Source organism: Ranitomeya variabilis, chromosome 3 (assembly GCF_051348905.1).
Source record: "Ranitomeya variabilis isolate aRanVar5 chromosome 3, aRanVar5.hap1, whole genome shotgun sequence".
NCBI lineage: Eukaryota > Metazoa > Chordata > Amphibia > Anura > Dendrobatidae > Ranitomeya > Ranitomeya variabilis.
The window spans coordinates 470,919,372-470,935,475 of record NC_135234.1 but is presented as its reverse complement, the minus strand read 5'-3'; the positions used below and the strand labels follow the sequence as shown (position 1 = coordinate 470,935,475).

General features: G+C 44.4%; 1 protein-coding gene across 6 annotated transcripts in view; it reads right to left on the bottom strand.

Moving 5' to 3' along the window:
* GPR45 (G protein-coupled receptor 45) overlaps positions 1-16,104 on the bottom strand; it is a 141,299-nt gene that overhangs the window by 92,821 nt on the left and 32,374 nt on the right. For 5 of the 6 annotated variants that reach the window (XM_077296667.1, XM_077296664.1, XM_077296666.1 and 2 more), the window contains one exon: positions 13,657-15,147. The exons of the other annotated variant lie outside the window; for it this stretch is intronic. In XM_077296667.1, coding sequence (XP_077152782.1) covers positions 13,955-15,076 — 1,122 coding nt within the window. In that variant the 5' untranslated portion in view covers positions 15,077-15,147 and the 3' untranslated portion in view covers positions 13,657-13,954. Of the gene's footprint in view, positions 1-13,656; positions 15,148-16,104 lie in introns of those variants that run through there. 6 annotated transcript variants of the gene reach the window in all.

The following is a 16,104-nucleotide window of genomic DNA, read 5'->3' as shown; positions in this document are numbered from 1 at the left end:
CCACAGTAGAGGTTAAACTTACTGGCCTATAATTTCCGAGTTCAGTTTTTGTCCCCTTTTTGAATATTGGCACCACATTTGCTATACGCCAGTCCTGTGGTACAGACCCTGTTATTATGGACTCTTTAAAGATTAAAAATAATGGTCTATCAATGACTGTACTTAATTCCTGCAGTACTCGGGGGTGTATCCCATCCGGGCCCGGAGATTTGTCAATTTTAGTGATTTTTAGACGCCGCCGTACTTCCTGCTGGGTTAAGCAGGTAACCTTTAATTGGGAATTTTTATCACTAGTCATATTGGCTGCCATGGGATTTTCTTTTGTAAATACTGATGAAAAAAAGTCATTTAGCATATTGGCTTTTTCCTCAACTTCATCCACCATTTCACCCAGACTATTTTTAAGGGGGCCAACACTATCATTTTTTAGTTTCTTACTATTTATGTAGTTAAAGAATATTTTGGGATTATTTTTGCTCTCTCTGGCAATGAGTCTCTCTGTCTCAATCTTTGCTGCCTTGATTTGCTTTTTACAGAATTTATTTAATTTTCTGTATTTATTTAATGCCTCCTCACTACCTACTTCCTTTAATTCTCTAAATGCTTTCTTTTTGTCCCTTATTGCGCCCCTTACAGCTCTATTTAGCCATATTGGTTTCCTCCTATTTCTAGTATGTTTATTCCCATATGGTATATACTGTGCACAGGTCCTATCCATGATGCTAATAAACGTCTCCCATTTTCTTTGTGTATTTTTATGCCTCAGGATATCGTCCCAGTTAATTGCACCAAGATCCTCTCTCATCCGTTGGAAATTTGCCCTCCTGAAGTTTAGTGTCCTTGTCACCCCTCTACTACACATCTTATTAAAGGAGACATGAAAACTTATTATTTTGTGATCACTATTCCCCAAGTGACACCCCAACCCTTATATTTGATATGCGGTCTGGCCTGTTGGTTAATATTAGGTCTAGCAGTGCCCCCCTCCTTGTTGGGTCCTGAACCTGTTGTGAAAGGTAATTGTCTCTCATAGTTGTCAAAAACCGATTACCTTTACTGGAATTGCAGGTTTCTGTTCCCCAATCTATTTCAGGGTAGTTGAAGTCCCCCATAATAATGACTTCTCCTTGAGTCGCAGCTTCATCTATTTGCTTTATGAGGATATTCTCCATTGCTTCCATTATTTTTGGAGATTTATAACAAACCCCTATCAGTAATTTATTATTTTTTCCCCCTCCCCTTATCTCCACCCACAGGGACTCTACATTTTCATTAGATTCACCTATATTATCACGCAGGATGGGTTTTAAGGTCGATTTTACATACAGACACACCCCACCCCCTCGCTTATCTGTACGGTCATTTCTGAAAAGGCTATAGCCCTCCAAGTTAACAGCCCAGTCATGGCTCTCATCCAGCCATGTTTCAGATATCCCCACCATGTCATAATTATGCTCCAACAACATTAATTCTAATTCGTCCATTTTGTTGGCGAGGCTTCTGGCATTAGTATACATGCACTTGATGTTCCTCTCTGTACCTCTATTCTTTCTTAAATTACTAACTGTTCTAACCTCACCCCCATGCCACCGCCACCCCCAACTTCCTTATTTGTGCCCAGGTCTCTATCTGCACTATCTTCCCCTCCTATAATATGAATACCCTCCCCCCCAATCCCTAGTTTAAACACTCCTCCAACCTTCTAGCCATTTTCTCCCCCAGCACAGCTGCACCTTCCCCATTGAGGTGCAGCCCGTCCCTAGCGTAGAGCCTGTAGTCAACTGAGAAGTCGGCCCAGTTCTGCAGGAACCCAAACCCCTCCTTCCTACACCAATTCTTAAGCCACTTATTAACCTCCCTAATCTCCCGTTGCCTCTCTGGCATGGCACGTGGTACAGGCAGTATTTCGGAAAATACCACGTTGGAAGTCCTTGCTTTCAGCTTGCAGCCTAATTCCCTGAAATCATCTTTAAGGACCTTCCACCTACCTCTAACTTTGTCATTTGTGCCAATGTGCACCATGACCGCTGGGTCCTCACCAGCCCCTCCCAATAACCTGTCAACCCGATCAGCGATGTGTCGGACTCGAGCACCAGGTAGACAGCACACCATCCGACGATCCCTGTCTTTGTGACAGATTGCCCTATCTGTTCCCCTGATAATTGAGTCCCCCACTACCAGCACCTGTCTGGCCTGCCCTGCTCTCCTATTTCCCTCCTTACTGGAGCAGTCACTCCTCCGGCTTTCAGAGGACATGCCTGGCTGCAGCAGTGCTACCCCTGTACTGGCACCCCCCTCATCTGCCAACTTAGCAAACTTATTGGGGTGTGCCAGATCAGGACTAGCCTCCTTGGCACTCTTCCCTCTACCCTGCCTTCTATCTGTCACCCAGCTAACTGCCTCACTGTCCTGCAGCTCCATCCTACCATCCCCCCCCTCATCTATCCCATTGAGCGTCTGCTCAGTGAGCAGAAGACTCCTCTCCATATTGTCTATGGATCTCAGTGTTGCCAGTTGCACATTTAGATCCAGAATCTGGGCTTCCAAATGCACAATGTGTTCACATCTCGCACAGCAGTATGCACCCTCGACCGGCTGATCAAGGATTGCATACATGTGGCAAGATGTGCACTGGATGGCATTAACAATAGTGGATCCCCAATGCAATCCCCATTTCCTAATGGGGATTGCAGCACACAAACGTTAATTAAAAATAAATACAAAGTATTAAAAAAAAACAAAAAAAAAAACAACAACAAAAAAAACAGACAGCAATTCCTCCCTTGGAAACTCGCTGATTCCAAAGTCACTGAATCACAAGTCACACTTACCGCCGTCCACACTTACGCTCAGGTCACACTCAGCTCGCTCACACTCGCTATGCTGAAGATTTATAATTTTTTTTTCTCTCTATTTCCCTTCAACAACAAGCCACCTTGCTGTTCAAATGCACTTTCAAAAAAAGCAAAAAAAATTGCTTCACCCAACCATTAACCATGAGTGGAGAAAAGGTTTTGGTGTTGTCATTCATATTCTCTGAAAAAAGGCCAAGAAAGCAAAAATTCTGCAGGGGTATGTTAACTTTTGAGCACAACTGTATGTGCAGCCTGGCCTCCATATGTGCAACCTGGCCCATATATGTGCAGCCTGGCCTGTTGTGAATTCTGCTCTTGGGCTCCCTCCGGTGGTTATAAGTGGTAGCACTGCTGTCTCTGGATCGCAGCATTTATCAGGTGTGTTCACTTTTTGCAATTCTGACTATTTAGTCTTGCTTGACCCTTTAGTCAGTGCCAGTTGTCCATTGTTCCTGGAGGATTCACATCCCTGCCTGGTCTCTCCTGCTTTGCTGTTCATTTCAACAAAGATAAGTTCTGGCCTTGATTTTTGCTGTCCACATGCTGTGGCCTTATTGTTCAGTTATTTTCCATGTTATTGTCTTGTCCAGCTTGGTCTGTATAAGGATTTGTTTAGCCAAGCTGGTATCTCTGGAGATGCAGATATACCCTCCATATCTTTAGTTAGATGTGCAGACTTTGTATTTTCTGTGGTGGATATTTTCTAGTGTTTTAATACTGACCGCATAGTACTCTGTCCTATCCTTTCTATTTAGCTAGAAGTGGCCTCCTTTGCTAAATTCTGATTTCAGTCTGTGTATGTTTTTTCCCTCTCTTCTCACAGTCAATATTTGTGGGGGGCTGTCTATCCTTTGGGGATTTTCTCTGAGGCAAGATAGTTTTCCCTTCTCTATCTCTCGGGGTAATTAGTCCTCCGGCTGTGTCGAGATGTCTAGGGAGTGATAGGTACATTCCACGGCTACTTCTATTTGCGGTGTTAAGTTCAGGGTCTGCGGTCAGTACAGGTACCACCTTCTCCGGAGAACGTCTCATGCTGCTCCTAGGCCACCAGATCATAACAGTACAACTGGCCAACAATGAGTTAACTGCATCTCAGAAGAAGGGAAGGAAAGTGCTGAGCCATTTTTTTTTCTGTAGTCTGTTGTGTTTTTGTTTTTCCCTCTTTACCTCTGGGTGGCTCAGGAGTTCGGCGCTGGTATGGATGTTCAGGGATTGGCTTCTCGTGTGGATCAACTTGCTGCTAGAGTACAGGGTATTTCCGATTATATCGTTCAGACTCCAGTTTTAGAGCCTAGAATTCCAACTCCTGATTTGTTTTTTGGGGACAGGTCCAAATTTTTGAGCTTTAAAAATAACTGTAAACTGTTTTTTGCTCTGAAACCCCGTTCCTCTGGTGATCCCATCCAGCAGGTTAAAATTGTTATATCTCTGCTGCGTGGTGACCCCCAGGATTGGGCATTTGCCCTGGAACCTGGGAATCCGGCGTTGTTTAATGTAGACACCTTTTTCCAGGCGCTTGGGTTATTGTATGATGAGCCTAATTCAGTGGATCATGCTGAGAAAACCTTGTTGGCCCTGTCAGGGTCAAGAAGCGGCAGAATCATATTGCCAGAAATTTAGAAAATGGTCTGTACTGACTAAATGGAATGAGGATGCCTTGGCGGCAATTTTCAGAAAGGGTCTTTCTGAATCCGTTAAGGATGTTATGGTGGGGTTCCCCACGCCTGCTGGTCTGAGTGATTCTATGTCTCTGGCCATTCAGATTGATCGGCGCTTGCGCGAGCGCAGAGTTGTGCACACTATGGCATTGTCTTCCGAGCGGAGTCCTGAGCCTATGCAGTGTGATAGGATTGTGCCTAGAGCTGAACGACAAGGATTCAGACGTCAGAATAGGTTGTGTTTTTACTGCGGCGATTCTGCTCATGTTATTTCTGATTGCCCTAAGCGTACCAAGAGAATCGCTAGTTCTGTTACCATCAGTACTGTACAACCTAAATTTCTGTTATCTGTGACCCTGATCTGCTCATTATCGTCATTTTCTGTCATGGCATTTGTGGATTCAGGCGCCGCTCTAAACCTAATGGACTTAGAATTTGCCAGACGTTGTGGTTTCCCCTTGTAGCCTTTGCAGAGTCCTATTCCTTTGAGGGGCATTGATGCTACACCGTTGGCTAAAAATAAACCTCAGTTTTGGACACAGCTGACCATGTGCATGGCGCCAGCCCATCAGGAAGATTGTCGTTTTCTGGTGTTGCATAATTTGCATGATGCTATTGTGCTGGGTTTCCCATGGTTACAGGTACATAATCCGGTATTAGATTGGAAATCTATGTCTGTGACTAGTTGGGGTTGTCAGGGGGTTCATGGTGACGTTCCTTTGATGTCAATTGCCTCCTCCCCCTCTTCTGAAATTCCTGAGTTTTTGTCAGATTTCCAGGATGTATTCAATGAGCCCAAGTCCAGTTCCCTTCCACCGCATAGGGACTGTGATTGTGCTATTGACTTGATTCCAGGCTGTAAGTTCCCTAAGGGCCGACTTTTCAACCTGTCTGTGCCAGAACATACCGCCATGCGGAGCTATGTTAAGGAGTCCTTGGAGAAGGGGCATATTCGGCCATCTTCTTCACCATTGGGAGCAGGTTTTTTTTTGTTGCCAAGAAGGATGGCTACTTGAGACACTGTATTGATTATCGCCTCTTGAATAAGATCACGGTCAAATTCCAATACCCTTTGCTTTCTGATCTGTTTGCTAGGATTGAGGGGGCCAAGCACCGTATTGTGGTCTTGACCGATCATAAGAATGTGATTTACCTCGAGTCTGCCAAACGGCTGAATCCTAGACAGGCTCGATGGTCCCCGTTTTTCTCCCGTTTTGATTTTGTGGTCTCGTATCTTCCGGGTTCTAAGAATGTTAAGGCTGATGCCCTCTCTAGGAGCTTTTTGCCTGATTCTCCTGGGGTCCTTGAGCCGGTCGGCATTCTGAAGGAAGGGGTGATTCTTTCTGCCATCTCTCCTGATTTACGACAGGTTCTTCAGGAATTTCAGGCTGATAAACCTGACCGCTGTATAGTGGGGAAACTGTTTGTTCCTGACAGATGGACTAGTAAAGTGATTTCGGAGGTTCATTGTTCTGTGTTGGCTGGTCATCCTGGGTTTTTTGGTACCAGAGATTTGGTTGGTAGGTCCTTTTGGTGGCCTTCTTTGTCACGGGATGTGCATTGTTTTGTGCAGTCCTGTGGGACTTGTGCGTGGGCCAAGCCTTGCTGTTCCCGCGCTAGTGGGTTGCTTTTGCCTTTGCCGGTCCCTGAGAGGCCCTGGACGCATATTTCTATGGATTTTATTTTGGATCTTCCGGTTTCCCAGAGGATGTCGGTTATCTGGGTGGTTTGTGACCGGTTTTCTAAGATGGTTCATTTGGTACCTTTGCCTTAATTACCTTCCTCTTCTGATTTGGTTCCGTTGTTTTTTCAGCATGTGGTTCGTTTGCATGGCATTCCGGAGAATATTGTGTCCGATAGAGGTTCCCAGTTTGTTTCTAGGTTTTGGCGGGCCTTTTGTGCTAGGCTGGGCATTGATTTGTCTTTTTCGACCACATTTCATCATCAAATGGCCAAACCGAGCGAACTAATCAGACTTTGGAAACTTATTTGAGATGCTTTGTGTCTGCTGATCAGGATGATTGGGTGGCTTTCTTGCCATTGGCCGAGTTTGCCCTTAATAATCGGGCTAGTTCTGCTACCTTGGTCTCACTCTTCTTTTGTAACTCTGGTTTTCATCCTCGTTTTTCTTCAGGGCAGGTTGAGCCTTCTGATTGTCCTGGGGTGGACTCTGTGGTTGACAGGTTGCAGCAAATTTGGGCTCAGGTTGATGACAATTTGGTGTTGTCTCAGGAGGGGGCTCAGCGTTTTGCTAACCGTCGTCGGTGTGTTGGTTCCCGGCTTCGGGTTGGGGATTTGGTCTGGTTGTCTTCCTGTCATGTTCCTATGAAGGTTTCTTCCCCTAAGTTTAAGCCTCGGTTTATTGGCCCTTATAGGATTTCTGAGATTATCAATCCAGTGTCTTTTCGTTTGGCCCTTCCAGCCTCTTTTTCCATCCATAATGTTTTTCATCGATCTTTATTGCGGAAATATGTGGTGCCCGTTGTTCCCTCTGTTGATCCTCCTGCCCCGGTGTTGACTGATGGGGAGTTGGAGTATGTGGTTGAGAAGATTTTGGATTCTCGTTTTTCGAGGCGGAAGCTTCAGTATCTTGTCAAATGGAAGGGTTATGGCCAGGAGGATAATTCTTGGGTTGTTGCCTCCGATGTTCATGCTGAGGATTTGGTTCGTGCCTTTCATTTGGCTCGTCCGGATCGGCCTGGGGGCTCTGGTGAGGGTTCGGTGACCCCTCCTCAAGGGGGGGGGGTACTGTTGTGAATTCTGCTCTTGGGCTCCCTCCGGTGGTTATAAGTGGTAGCACTGCTGTCTCTGGATCGCAGCATTTATCAGGTGTGTTCACTTTTTGCAATTCTGACTGGGCTATTTAGTCTTGCTTGACCCTTTAGTCAGTGCCAGTTGTCCATTGTTCCTGGAGGATTCACATCCCTGCCTGGTCTCTCCTGCTTTGCTGTTCATTTCAACAAAGATAAGTTCTGGCCTTGATTTTTGCTGTCCACATGCTGTGGCCTTATTGTTCAGTTCTTTTCCATGTTTTTGTCTTGTCCAGCTTGGTCTGTATAAGGATTTGTTTAGCCAAGCTGGTATCTCTGGAGATGCAGATATACCCTCCATATCTTTAGTTAGATGTGGAGATTTTGTATTTTCTGTGGTGGATATTTTCTAGTGTTTTAATACTGACCGCATAGTACTCTGTCCTATCCTTTCTATTTAGCTAGAAGTGGCCTCCTTTGCTAAATTCTGATTTCAGTCTGTGTATGTTTTTTCCCTCTCTTCTCACAGTCAATATTTGTGGGGGGCTGTCTATCCTTTGGGGATTTTCTCTGAGGCAAGATAGTCTTCCCTTTTCTATCTCTCGGGGTAATTAGTCCTCCGGCTGTGTCGAGATGTCTAGGGAGTGATAGGTACATTCCACGGCTACTTCTATTTGCGGTGTTAAGTTCAGGGTCTGCGGTCAGTACAGGTACCACCTTCTCCGGAGTACGTCTCATGCTGCTCCTAGGCCACCAGATCATAACACTGGCCCCCATATGTACAGCCTGGCCCCCGTATGTACAGTCTGGCCTCTGTATGTCTATCCTGGTTCCATATTCCTCTTGTCTTGGCCCCCTCTATATCCATCCTGGCCCCCCATATAGCCATCCTGGCCCCCATATATCCATTCTGGCCCCCATATATCCATCCTAGCCCCCATATATCCATCTTGGCCCCCATATATCCATTCTGACCCCCAATATATCCATCCTGGCCCCCTATATATCCATCCCAACCCCCATATGTCCCTTGTCTTCATGGGTTCCAGTTTAGCAATTCCAGGAGATTTTGAAGATGTTTCAGAATGTGGCAGAATGTCGTTTTCTGGTGTTGCATAATTTGCATGATGCTATTGTGCTGGGTTTCCCATGGTTACAGGTACATAATCCGGTATTAGATTGGAAATCTGTCTGTGACTAGTTGGGGTTGTCAGGGGGTTCATGGTGACGTTCCTTTGATGTAAATTGCCTCCTCCCCCTCTTCTGAAATTCCTGAGTTTTTGTCAGATTTCCAGGATGTATTCAATGAGCCCAAGTCCAGTTCCCTTCCACCGCATAGGGACTGTGATTGTGCTATTGACTTGATTCCAGGCTGTAAGTTCCCTAAGGGCCGACTTTTCAACCTGTCTGTGCCAGAACATACCGCCATGCGGAGCTATGTTAAGGAGTCCTTGGAGAAGGGGCATATTCGGCCATCTTCTTCACCATTGGGAGCAGGTTTTTTTTTGTTGCCAAGAAGGATGGCTACTTGAGACACTGTATTGATTATCGCCTCTTGAATAAGATCACGGTCAAATTCCAATACCCTTTGCTTTCTGATCTGTTTGCTAGGATTGAGGGGGCCAAGCACCGTATTGTGGTCTTGACCGATCATAAGAATGTGATTTACCTCGAGTCTGCCAAACGGCTAAATCCTAGACAGGCTCGATGGTCCCCGTTTTTCTCCCGTTTTGATTTTGTGGTCTCGTATCTTCCGGGTTCTAAGAATGTTAAGGCTGATGCCCTCTCTAGGAGCTTTTTGCCTGATTCTCCTGGGGTCCTTGAGCCGGTCGGCATTCTGAAGGAAGGGGTGATTCTTTCTGCCATCTCTCCTGATTTACAACGGGTTCTTCAGGAATTTCAGGCTGATAAACCTGACCGCTGTATAGTGGGGAAACTGTTTGTTCCTGACAGATGGACTAGTAAAGTGATTTCGGAGGTTCATTGTTCTGTGTTGGCTGGTCATCCTGGGTTTTTTGGTACCAGAGATTTGGTTGGTAGGTCCTTTTGGTGGCCTTCTTGATGTTTCAGAATGTGGCACGTGGGTTTCAAGCATCTTTTCCTTAGATTGTTCTTTGAAACTCTATTCGGGTGGAAAGGAGATGAAGTTATCGAGAGAGGACGGCAAATCTTTACCAGTGAGTTCACCTTTGATCCAACTGGATAAGCCGGCAGAGAAGACAGCGAGGAGAGAATCATCAGCAAATAGGGTGCAGAACTGGATGGCACAATGTCTCACAGGGTGAGTCCCATGTCTGAGCAGCATGGAATCAGTGGTGGAGTGTAAGCAGACAGGAAAGTTGGTAGGGAATGTATCATAAGGTGATCCTGCTCCCACAATAGCGCACCCCACGTCAAAGCGCACCCAGACAGCAATGAGAAAATGTACACCACTTTGGATCAGTTAGATAAACTGCATTGGCTTACGTCTTGGCAGATCACAATGGGCAATACTGTATAATGGGCACACATGATGCTCCATACTGTATAATTGCAATGTAGCTCAGCTCTGCGAACTCTGCATGCACTCAGACAACACCACTATCTACTGGCTCCACTCCATAACTGCTGTAGTATATAAAGGATACATATATGAATACTGTTCCTATGACTAACAGGCTGCACTGGATTGCTCTAACTGCTGCCACTACTCCTGGTTATAATGCCTTGTACTGTAAGCACAGCAGGGCCAACTGCTTGTATGTTTGCAACACACACGAATGTCCTCTCTCCCTCTCTGAACCACTGCCCCGGAAGATATGGAGGGGGAGTGGCCTAATATAAGGGAGATTGTCGGCTGCTTCTCCTGCTGGCTGTCAGGAGAAGTAGAGTCCCGTGCGGGACTGAGGGGCACAGCCTCAAAATCAGGACCGTCCCACAGTATGAGGGACGGTTGGTAGCTATGCCGTAGATGACAGTGTGAGACCAGACTCCCAGAAAACTCACTTGTACCAGGGTTTCAGCAGGGGTATCAGACCGGCTAATGGTTTGAATTTTCATAGCTGGCTGACTAGATGCACTGGAACCTTAGCTTCTCCCTGATAATACTTTAAAAAGTATTGTCTCACCTGTCTTCCAGCTGAATCGTCAAAAGGAGGTTCTCCTTTAAATTAGGATTCAGCGCTTTTTTTTCAAATCTCCCAGAAGTGCATTCCACGGTAGAATGCATTCTGGGTACTAGAGGCCTGTGCGTCATTCCTCTGTAACCGGAAGTCTCCTTGAATCTTCAGAGAATATTGGAGCAAAGCACAGGGATGGGCAGTATGAGCCGAGAGCCCCCCTGGAGAAGCGGCTCACTCCAGGAGCCACAGCTCAGCTGGACAGGCTGTGGGACCCCTTGTTTGGTGGGGTGTCGGCCTCCGGACCTCCTGCAGGAGGAAGGGGAGAGATGACGAGGATACCGTCCCATTCCTCCTGCATCTGGCATCAAGAGCTCCTGCTCACTGGAAGATGTCAGGTACACCTCTTCTGCGTCTGTCCCCGATAGGGACAGGAAAAACACTGGGGGTGGTGGATGGAGGGTCCTTTTAGCCTCTTGTGTGTTCCTGTCCCTATCAAGGATAAGGGCAACCTCCTGACGGTGCTGTCAGGAGGGATGTCCTGGAAATAATGTTACATTATTAATTCTCTCTCAACTATGTTATGTATTAGTGAACTTGATTAATCGCTTTTTTTATTCCTCTATCCATGCTTGCTTTTACTCAACTTTACTAAATGCTCACATGCACTTTAAGGGCTCCTACTCACTTGCGAGCAACTCGGATGAGTCTCGTATGTTTATGCTCTGCACCCGGAACTCAGATTGGAGCATGCGGAGGCATAGGCATACTCCTCTGTGCCAGGTGCAGTGCCGGGGTATTGCCGTGGGAGACTCATCCGAGTCTCGCCCAAGTGAGTAGGAGCCCTTAAGGTTCCTCTTTTTCTTACCAATTCACTCAAGCCAAATCTCAGAAAACTGTTGCGTTTGAAACTCGGCAATAGCATACTTCCTTCTGTCTTGTTTATATTGCTGGAAGTTGTTTCTCCAATATGTAGATTTTTCTGCTGTCATATTTTAACACATGAAATAAAAAAATCTACAATTTCAATGCGTTTTGGATGTAGATTGGAAGCTGGATCAATCTTTTTTCTCAACATTTTGGGGTACATAAAATTTTTCAATAGCTTTCAGTACAAGGCTGGGATCACATTCCTGTGTTTTGCGCTGAGCACTTAAGTTAGGTTTCCGTGTAATTCCCACAAAAATGCAATTCTGACGAACCCCTCCCCCCGATGGAACCACTCACTCTAATGAGGCAGATGGAGACACTTTGGAGTCTTCTCCGGTGGTATCCATCTTTTTCGGTGTTCACAGAACTGAGATGGTTCACATTTGTATGCTAAAAAGACACCTAAAATAATGGCACACTGCCGGAACAGAAACCAGACGAAGTCCAAAATAACTTCATCTACCACATTAGTGAGTTGTTCCGTTGAGGTTTTGTTTGATTTTCACAGTAACCCCGGCGTAAGCGCTCAGCGGAGAGCTCAGGATAAATGTTTTTTTTTCTCCAGTATTTACCGTAATAAATAACCTGCCCGTTTTATAGATCAGGTTTTTCTGGATGCGGCAAAACCAATTATGTGTACTTTGTTTTGTTTATCCTTGTTTTATCAGAAATGTTAGTTTTAGTGGCGAAACAGGATTTCGGAATTTTTATGCCCTTTGTGTTTAACACATTTTTTCACTAAGTTCCACTGTGGCACACATATATTTTTCAGTTTGATCTTTGGTCTCATGCATTGCAGTGCCTGAGACCTGTCAGTGACTCACTGACTCTGCCTGTAAGGCCAGTCTCACACGTCCAGATATTTCCGGTACCGGAAGAAATGGTCCCGGAGCTATCCGTGTCCGTGTGTGTACGTAGGCCATCCGTGTGTCCGGTGTGTCCGTGTTTATCATCCGTGTATTGAAACAATTTGTTTCAATTTTAACCCTATGACTTTAAAAACAGCACACGGACAGCATCCGTGTGCGGTACGTGTTTACACGCACCCATTGACTTTAATGGGTCCGTGTAATCCGTGCGCTCCCACGAACACTGACATGTCTCCGTGTTTTGCACACGGACACACGGTCCGTGAAAACACGCTGACATGTGCAGAGACACATTTATTTTAATGTGTCTACGTGTGTCATTGTCTCCGGTACGTGAGGACACTGTCACCACACGTACCAGAGCCACTGACGTGTGAAACTGGCCTAAGAGCCAGCTTATGACTGGGTCTCACAGGCCACCGTACCCTGGAGTCACCCGATAAACTCAGGGTACCATGGCAACAATTGGAACACGCAATTATGATCACGGGAAGGGGGTCTTTTAACCACTTAGATATCGCTGTCAGTATAGCAGTACATAAGGGGTTAAATGTCCCCGATTGTTCTGGATCCAGCCAGGGCCAATATGAGCTGTCATGTGTGGAATAGTGGAATATTGGCGGCACTATTCTTCTTATTCCCAATCGCGGTTTTAAAGTTACGATAAGGGAATAAGGTCCTTTAACAGTGGCCGTTTTTATGCGTATCAGCGATCTTCAGGGCTGGTGCAGACGACCGTATATCTTGGACAACGGCTATCCATGACTTTGATGGATAGCATTCATACATATATAATTCTATAGGGCTGTGCACATGTCCAATTTTTTTCCCCAAGAACCTAGTGTTCTGAAACAAAAAATAAATAAATAATTGCAGCATGCATGATTGAGAATCAGATGAGCCATCGCCCCTTCGCCATTATGGGTCTGTGGAGAGAAAAAAAGAAAGGAATCGGACCACATTTGGCTGACATCCGATTTTCACTGACTGAAATTATAGAGGAGGTGAAGAAACCTTTTTTTTCACTCCACCTGTGTGAAAATTGGATTACTGTTGTCTGCACCTGCCCTAATACTGAAAGTGGCTATACACGTGATAGCTCTCATCTTATAACTTTCTTTTCTGACTCTTACATACACAGCTAAGTTTTAACGTCTTTTTTCAAGGGAAAAGCAGAGAAAGTAGCTGTCAAGCACTTGTAGTGGATTATCTCTCAGACAACAGTAGTGCTGAATAAAGTTCAAACTGCCAGACCCTTATGTCCAATATCATCTGTCCAGGGAGAGTCAGAAAGCCTCAATACAGATTAGAGTGTTGTTCGATTTCACATGTATCAGTAGGTACAGCCATCTTACTTATGGGGCCTTTAGTTTTGGTAATGTATTGAATTGGGCATATATATTAAAATTGTAAGTGAAAAATTTACTAGAATGCCTGAAGTACAACAAACTTTTGAAGGCACTCTGCAAAACAAAAAGCAAAAGACATAGTAGAAATAAATGAAAATGCTACGTTTATTACTTCATTATTGCAAATGGTTGGGCAACCTGTTCTTGATTGCTTAGTTATCTTTCTCTTACAAATATGTACAATAAGTCAGTGCAATCCTATTATATTCGATTTCTTATTCCATAAAATAATTAACACATTGGAACTCTACAAATGGCATCAAGAGAAGCATGTTTTGTAAGAGCATGGAGCACATTTATTTTCCAGAAAGGAAAAGAGATATGTGCAAAAGTATCAGGCAAAAGTGTTCTGTGCTTGTTCAACAACAATCCCTGAAGAGATTTCTTAGACAGCCGATTGATGTTCGTTACAAACATAGATTGTACTAGGACGTATTCTTCTCCGTGTCCTCCCTGGAAATTTCGGAAAGATCTTAAATGTTTTCGGCATAAATTCCATGCAGGACTCACGAAACTTCTTTATCCTCCAGCAGTATATGACGGGGTTGAACACAGATTTCAGGTAACTGAGCCACAAAATGCAAGTGCTGATGATGTAAAATGAGGAACTGTAGTAGAAAGTTCTACTGAAGACAGACAATAGACTGAATACTGAATGTGGAAGCCAGCAAAGTGAGAACCCAATAAAGAGAATCAGTATGGTAGTGAAGGCTCTGGTCTTGAAACTCATGTCCACATTCAGTTGATGAGGCCTTTGTAGTCCCATCAACCCTAACTTGCTTACTTGGCTGAGGCACAAGCTCTCTGCATGGTTGTGAATTCTGACAGCATTTTGTCTCACCGTGTTTAGGATGCATAGGTAAGAGTATAGCATAATACTGAAAGGGATGAAGAACACTGCTACCACTAGCATTACTGCATATGCCCTATCAGCCAAAAATTCTGTATATCCCAAAACACATTGAGGTGCTCGTGTTGGAACTTCAACCAATGTCCACCCTACAACAGATGGGAAGGAAATACAAAAAGAAAATATCCAAGAGGTGATAATCATTATTTTAGCACGGTGTGGGTTTAATTTATCCTGTCTTTGAACAATGATCAGGAAACGATCAACACTGATTATGAGCAGGATGGCAACTCCTTCTAATACGAAGAACCAATATAGCATGGCTGATATCTGACAAAACTGAGAACCAAAGTGCCAGCTCCCAGTGATAATGGTCACTGCAGTAAAAGGCATGCAGAACAATGACAACATGATGTCAGAGAACGCAAGAGTTGCAAGAAGAAGGTTGATTGCAGATCGCATAGCTGGCTTTTGATAGACAATAAGGCAAACAATGGCATTGCCCAAAAACGCAATGGAAATCATTAATGCCATTATTATTGCCATTAATATCCTGAGTGGAGTAGGGAATGCATTAAAACTGGAGTCCTGGCTCCCTGTTGTCACATTCATACTAGAATAGGTGCAGTAGCCCAGAGGCGTGCTATTGCAGCTCATAGTAACAAGCAGAATATCCTTCTATTTGCATTTTTTATTGACTTGTAGACTCAACAAAACAGACGTTCTTGAAGACACAAAAAAGCACAGTGAGGTCAAAAATACTCTGTTGTAAAAAAATCACAGTAATAAGCAAGTGCTAGTCAAAAGATGTAAAGAAAACAGGGTATTTAGTTGATACGTTTTTTTGCAAAAAAATGTATACTAAGCTGCTCCACCAAATCGCCAAGGTATACCCTTATAGAGCAGTCCTAACTAATGTATGCAATCCCTATCTGATGTATTTAAAACCTGATTATCTGTATAGTACCTGTATAAGCAGGGTTCAGAGAGAAAAAAATATACATGTGGACATGCAGGATGGAACAGCTTAAATGCAAATGACCCACAGAGGAGTGGTGGACTCCCCAGTCTTGTAGAAACAAGAGAACAATTATAGAACCAGAAACACATGGGCTACTTGCACACTGAACAAGTCTGTAGGAACCTGTTCAGACCACCAGAAAACTTGAAGACACAAAAAAGCACAGTGAGGTCAAAAATACTCTGTTGTAAAAAAATCACAGTAATAAGCAAGTGCTAGTCAAAAGATGTAAAGAAAACAGGGTATTTAGTTGATACGTTTTTTTGCAAAAAAATGTATACTAAGCTGCTCCACCAAATCGCCAAGGTATACCCTTATAGAGCAGTCCTAACTAATGTATGCAATCCCTATCTGATGTATTTAAAACCTGATTATCTGTATAGTACCTGTATAAGCAGGGTTCAGAGAGAAAAAAATATACATGTGGACATGCAGGATGGAACAGCTTAAATGCAAATGACCCACAGAGGAGTGGTGGACTCCCCAGTCTTGTAGAAACAAGAGAACAATTATAGAACCAGAAACACATGGGCTACTTGCACACTGAACAAGTCTGTAGGAACCTGTTCAGACCACCAGAAAACTTGAAGACACAAAAAAGCACAGTGAGGTCAAAAATACTCTGTTGTAAAAAAATCACAGTAATAAGCAAGTGCTAGTCAAA